Genomic DNA, 6,858 nt, shown 5'->3' with positions numbered 1-6,858 from the left:
AGCTCTGAATGCTACAGCTAAAAGTTCAGTGTATTGTTGTTTTTATTATTATTAAATATATAGAATTCTGAAAACATGAGAAGAAAGTAAGTGGTTTGAGGAAAATTACAGCATGACAGAATAGATTATATCTAATAGATTATATTATTAATCTGCTTTATATTTTCAGCTAGAGACTTCCAGTTCTCTAAGTAAATCAGTAATTTTCATTTATGTGAATAGCTAGGGTTTAAGTTCTGGAGAAAAGTCAGTATAAACACCTGTTTCCTAGAAGGGACATCGAGAAAGAGATTCCTGTTTGGTCTCAGTGGCCAGAGAGTTTTCCTACAGATTTGACAAGTATCAATGACAGGTAATTTCCAACCAAAAGGTTGGCCTGTGTTAGATTTTTAAACGGTGATTTTCGTTATGACAGATTTCTGCTGAGTCATATTTGGATGTTGGTTTCTCAGTTTTTGGCAGTCCTGGCTAACTGCATATACTGGCTAACACCCATAATTTAAGGACGTTTTACATTATAATTGCACTTTAGAAGCTCTTTGTTCATGAATTGGTGCTGTATTATGCTAAGTACTGTATATTTCAAGTATTTCCTGGCTGAAAATGCAGTGTTTTATAAAAATCCCAAGCAAAAAAGTATTTTTATACATTTAAATTTTATTTATTTATTTATTTTAAATTCTGAGCGAGTTCAACTTTTTATTGAGACATGACTTGCTTTTTAGCTGTTAGTTGTAAAAACGTGACTCAAACACAGAATTAAAGAAGATGCTGAAGGTATGGAAAAATTTTATAGAGGAAAATGGATTAGAATAATTTAAGGCTCCCAAAAGGCAAACAGGAGCTTAATATTGGTTTTGAGGATGTCACTCAGGAAAGTAGTGTGGCAGTCATTACTTTTGGCTTTGCCCAAGAGAGGTGTTCGCTTTTTATTTAGGTTTTGTCAGGGACAGGTCTGGGAGATTTAAAGTCCCATCTGCAAAACAACCCCTGAAAGGGGGAAATAAGAGAACAGAATGAGCGAGTTGATAAATTACAGCAATTAGGGTTTGAAAGAAAGAAGCGGATCCCCATTAGCTGTGAGTTTGGAGATAACCTATGTGTAATAATTTAGGAATGATAATGAAATAAAAGGAACAGGATTACTGCTAACACTGACAAAACTGAGTGTTCTTTAGTTTGAGAATTTAACTTGATTATTTTATTTTAAAAACCCCAAATCCTATATATCAGGGGGATGCAGCTGCCATTCTTTCTCATCAGTACTCTTTATTAAAAAGAGAGGAAATAAACCAAACCAACCCTTAAATGAAACAAGTAAGCATATTCGTCTTTCTGCTGTCTGCTGGACAGAAAGCCTGGGAACATGCTCTGGGGATTGTACGTTGTCATTCGGTCGGGGCAGTGCGTCAAAGTTGCCTGTGGCCTGCAATGGCTTTTTGTGTTTCCTCATAGACTTATATTTCTTCTCACTGTTTTTTTCCAGGAAACAATTGGAGTCAATGTTATGGTGTTGAAAGCCAATGGAGAATTGCACAAAGGACAGGTTTGTCTGGTTTTTCTATTTATTCAGTGAATTAATATGCAGCGAAACAAAGTCTGCATGTGGATGCAGAAGTATTGTTTTGTCTGATGTCTGTTAGTATGAAGCCTGTTCCTCTGAGAACAGAATTGTAAGACAGGGCCAGGAACCACACAGTCATTCTGTCTGCATTTCTTTCAGGTTGTTTTTAATATCACCTACGTTAATGGACAAGTATATCTAAATGATTTTCCTATGAAAAGTGGGGTTGCCCACATAACATGTCAAACAGTAATATGTGAGTATTCTCTTCCCCCCCTCCCCTCCCCCTCCCCTGGGGTATTTGGCTTCCCTGCTACCTCGTAACCGAAGTTTATAATGACCATGTGTTCTTGTACTCAGCAAACCTCATCATTGTAGAAGCAAGTCATTTCCCAAGGTTCCAAAATTCTGCTACTGAAATGGGTGGAAGAAATCTTACTGCCTTGTTCTCAAGTCACATTCATGTACATGCTCATGTGTAAATGGACTAATCTGAAATCCAGCCTCTACCTATCTTTTCCAAAGAATGTTTTACCCTACAGGCTAGACAATGTAAACAGAAGGATGCAACTCCACCCTGCTAATGGCTGTGTTCCTGGGTTGGTTGGCATATATCCAAAAGGAGATTCAGTAACAGAAGTATGAATTATTGGTCAGAAGATCTTTTTAATTATCTCATTTCTATGTCTATTGCAGAAACAAGTTTTTGCTGGATAGGATATTACAGCACAAATACTGCAGTTTTGCTAGTGTCTGGCAGTATTTGCTGACTTTGAATTATCTTGAATCTGCTTTTTTTTCTCCACTGATTCAATGCTATACCTGTTGTGAAAGACCAGAAAGTGCTGTGATATTTTTGAGATACACAGTGCATACTGTATAATTAATTAAACAAGGGCCATCATGCTTGTTTGATTTAAGCTTCTGTTGTATTCTGAGTGATCTCTTGATGGGTCTAGTGCAGTCTCTAGCTTGGTTTCTGAGGTCATCATCTTCTTACAATCAGATGTTTACTTAGAGGAGTACTAATGTGTTTTCTAAATTACTTTCTGAGCCAGGACCTTGTTTCTTGAACCCTTCCTTCCCAGCATGATCAATTATTTGTTTGACACTGTTTCTTTCCTGGAGAGGGAGAGCAGTAATTAATTTCTGTTTTTCTGGGATAGGTATTTTCCTACTGTTTCTATTTTTCTCTATGACATGGTAGAAAAACATGGCAAAATATTATTTACCTGCAAGATAATTGACTCCAGAAAAAATAGACACCATTTTATTGACTAATTCTGAAAGCACTCTACTGTAGTTCCTACCAAGTCATACTGGTATAGCTTGCAGTGACTACAACTGTAAACGTGAATCTGAAACAGTGAAAAAATACTGATTTACCTGGAAGTTAGGGACCTGAGACCTATGTTTGGGTCCAAGTTCTCAGCACAGTGCCTCTGTCTTTCATCTGCAAAGTAATGTTTATGCAATTACTAAATCCTTGACAGTAGATTCATATAATGTTTGTAAAATGCTAAAGGAATATTGAGATACTTGTACCCATTAACAAAGGGGAAAAATACTCTTGAATGTATGCAAAGTCTGAACTTGAGCCACATATTCATGCTCTTGAATATTTGAGACCAAGTTTCCTGAGTGGTGTTGACTTGACGCTGTTGTCAGACCATGTGTCACACCTACACCTTGGGAAAGAGGAGACTGAGGAGAGACCTCATCGCTCTCTACAACTGCCTGAAGGGAGGTTGTAGTGAGGCAGGGGTTGGTCTGTTCTCCTTAGTGGTGAGTGATAGGATGAGGGGAAATGGATTGAAATTGCGCCAGGGGAGGTTCAGGTTAGATATTAGGAAGAATTTCTTTACTGAAAGGGTTGTCAGGCATTGGAACAGGCTGCCCAGGGAGGTGGTTGAGTCACCACCCCTGCAGGTGTTTAAGAGATGGGTGGATGTTGTGTTGGGGGCAATCGTTTAGTGGTTTGATAGGGCTGGGACAAAGGCTGTACTCGATCATCTTTTAGGTCTCTTCCAGCTAATACAGTTCTATGATTCTACATCCCCACTTGAACTTCCCACAAATGTCAGTTCTGGAAGTGGATCTTTCTCTCCTGTTGGGTGGGGTGGGGATGGAGCAGCCTGACACAGGAAAGGTGGGGACTGCACAGAGCTTCAGCTCCTTGGTGTCTTAGAGGCTTTGGTCCTTTAGCTTACGCTTACTGCTCTAAGTCAGAAAACATTCAGCAACCAGGTTAGTGTTCTCGTTCATACCTACAGAGAACCTTTCTCTGGCTCTCTAACCTCTTTCTCCTACCATTTATTTTTTGCAATGGAAGATACTGCTAAGTTATGCAAAAAAGTGCTTTCATACATTTAAAATAAACAAAATAGCTTGATGAGGAAAGTATAAAAGTCATGAACACACTGAGTTGTTCCCATATAACTGAGAGACATGAGTCCAGCTGCCCCTGATGTTGCCTCCTGGGCTCAGCATTGCAAGTGACACAGGGCATCAGTGACTTACGGGGCCAGCTCAAGTCCCTTGCTGTCTGCGTGCCCAAGAGATCCATCACCTCCCCTCCTGTGCTTCTGCAGTGCTTCAATTCACACGTGCCCTCACCCGCAGTAGAGGCACAGTAGTTGGGAGAAGAATACTAAGTCTGCAGAAACAGTGAGAGCAGGAAGGCAGTTCACTGCGCACTTGTAGAATATTAAGTTGTTGATATAGCTGAAAGCTTTTGGGAAGGAAGAGCGCTTGAGGTGTCACCAGTCACATACGAAAACAGAGGAGAGAGACAGAAAAAGCATGTATGAAAGAACTGATACTCATCACAAATAGTATTTGCAGCAGTATTTGCAGTATTTTTTTTGGAAAAAGAGCGTATTTGTTTCTGTATTGAGAAGAAGGGGAATGTTGTGCGAATCAAGATGTTTACACAGGTGGCTGTGGCATTACCATGAAATCCTTTGGACAGCTCAAGTAAGAATGCAGCAGCAGGGAAGTCAAAGAGTGCCGCTTGGAGTGCAGAAATGCAAACCTCCTCAACCGCGGGGACGCAACATCGCTTGCCAAGCTCCCTTAGTCTGGGGGTCGTGTGGTGCTGCTGTGTTACATCACGAGACCTGCTCCAATTTTTGCTCCAAGATTTGGTGATCTACTGGTAAAAAATCGTAGCATCTCTTCTAGCTGTTGCCCAGATCATTACCACTTGCAACAGCAGTTACTGGAAGCATTAAGGCTGCCGGCACCGTACAGACTTCTGTACAACTGTTCAGGCCTCTCGGGTTTGATGCTAGTGGTCTCTGTTGTTGCAGTGAGTTTTCCACTCAGATGCTACGTGTACAAAGGCATCTGCATCAGAGCTGGGACTGTTTGCCCGGTGGTTGGATATTGCTTTCTGGTTGGGGTGGCTTCTCTTTGCAAACGGTGACGTTGTGTGTTAACAGTGGAGAGCGGAGACGTGGATAACTTACCGGATCAGCAGCGCCTGGGAACTGTCAGTGTTCGCATCATGGTTCACGAGTGGCCTTTGGCATCCAGTTCTGATTTGCAGCTGATTGTCATTCAGGAAGAAGTGACAGAAATTGATGGAGAACAGGTAAAAAAACAAAAACAAAACTCAAACAGCACACTGCTTGCTTTTAATTTGGGGCATGTAGTTACCAAGGATTGAAAGGTTTATGTGTGTCTGGCTGGTGGTTAGAGCACAAAGTGTATAGTATAACGCTATCTAGCACAGCACTGAGGGAGGTAATACCAAGCTAAGTGGCCTGTGTAGTAGCAGGGGTGTTTCATAAGGAGGCTTCAAGTTTTAATGCTTCTATTCTCATTTTAATTATTTGATGACTTTCCTTTAAGCTTGTTAGAATATCCACTCTGTCACATGCTCTTTCAACATGTGCATTTATGCAAGCCAAGTCAAGCTCACAAGCAATGCTTGATTTACAAAATTTACAAAATAAATAAAGGGACAGGGCCTTGTTCTGAGTCCTGAGGTTTCCCCCATTGTTGATTCCAAGTTAACAAAATGTTTAAAGCGTGTAGGGCAGGGATCAGCTTGCATTAGCAAACTCTTATGGCAGGTGGGATTGTTGTAAAAAGCCACAACACCTGAGAGCTTAGACTTAGAATATTTTGCATGTGAAGTAATTAATTTCCATGAATAAAAATCTTCATAAGGAACATGGATTTGGGGATGATCAGAAGAAAAAATTAAAAAAAAAATCTCTAACTGTATTTGCAAAAACACCAGTGAATGTGAGGGGTTACAATTTTAGCTGATACTGAAATGTGCAGAACTGAGTTCTCAAAATCATCTATAAGGTATAGTTATTCTTCCAACCAGTGAGGTTCCAGAGAGAAGATACAGCTGCTGAAGCCAGCAGAAGCGTAAAGTTGTTTCAGGTAATGTCTGCCCCTTACATGTGGCCAGGCTCTTTTGAAGCTGGTTTATATTTTGCTGCCTTTGGTTTTAAAAACAGAATGACGATACTACCATTGATCCTTAATTAATTGCATGCTCAGCATGTAGGACTTTTTTACAGGGATCTGCATCATGTCAAAATCTTACTTTGTTAATGAAAAATTCCACTGAGATGTATGAAGCTTTTTCTAAGGAGATGTTTATCCCAGTGTTAGGAGGCTAATATATCCTGGGTTTATTCAGTTGTTGGACAGTAGTGGTGGTGTGTTTCAGATTTCTGTGTAGCAGGTGTAATTATGGCCACAAACACTCTGGATTTCTGTCAGTTCTTGGCCTCACAATGCAATTATTGATGTTAGTGGGAGTTAACGCTGAATATGATCTATATAAATGAGGCTTGCAGTGATTATTAAGTGAAATGAGTCCACTGCATCACTCGAAGAGGAGGGAAACTATTCCTTCGGTTGTTGAAAAAAAGTCAACATTACTGCAAGAGCAGAGGTATCACTCTTTCCTCAGCAACACTTTGAGTGTTTGCAAGTGCTCTCTCACTACTTACTTGGGTTTTCCATGCCCTAAAATGCCTCCTGAAAGAGGATCATAATGAGCTAAGAAAGACTTGGTTAAAAGCCCATGGAGTGACTACCACCTGCTTTTGCAGAGAGAGAGACAGACGCACACAGTATTTTTCTAACATGGTACAGTCTATAGTAGTGTGGTAAGTAAAAACAAAGAACACCAATTCATGTTATATCAAACATCCCTATGTCTAAATCTGAATGGCTTGGAGTTTTCTCTGATGTCTTGGTTTTCTTTGCCAGTCTCCTTCACTGTTACTTTAACTCAGTAATATAAACATGTTTGCATCTCTTGT

At 40.1% G+C, this 6,858-nt stretch overlaps 1 protein-coding gene across 1 annotated transcript in view; it reads left to right on the top strand.

Annotated features, from left to right (window-relative positions):
• Positions 1 to 1,486: 1,486 nt before the first annotated feature.
• The window catches only part of GINM1 (glycoprotein integral membrane 1), a gene marked incomplete at its 5' end in the record, with an annotated part of 11,439 nt that continues 6,067 nt past the window's right edge, over positions 1,487 to 6,858 (top strand). Inside the window, 3 exons of the mRNA XM_009865970.1 lie at positions 1,487 to 1,546; positions 1,724 to 1,820; positions 5,008 to 5,159. Coding sequence (XP_009864272.1) covers positions 1,487 to 1,546; positions 1,724 to 1,820; positions 5,008 to 5,159 — 309 coding nt within the window. The remainder of the gene's footprint in view (positions 1,547 to 1,723; positions 1,821 to 5,007; positions 5,160 to 6,858) is intronic.

The sequence above is a fragment of the Apaloderma vittatum genome, unplaced genomic scaffold, assembly GCF_000703405.1.
Source record: "Apaloderma vittatum isolate BGI_N311 unplaced genomic scaffold, ASM70340v1 scaffold27613, whole genome shotgun sequence".
NCBI classification, from domain to species: Eukaryota; Metazoa; Chordata; class Aves; order Trogoniformes; family Trogonidae; genus Apaloderma; species Apaloderma vittatum.
The sequence above is the reverse complement of the archived record's forward strand: the minus strand, read 5'-3'. Positions and strand labels throughout refer to the sequence as shown.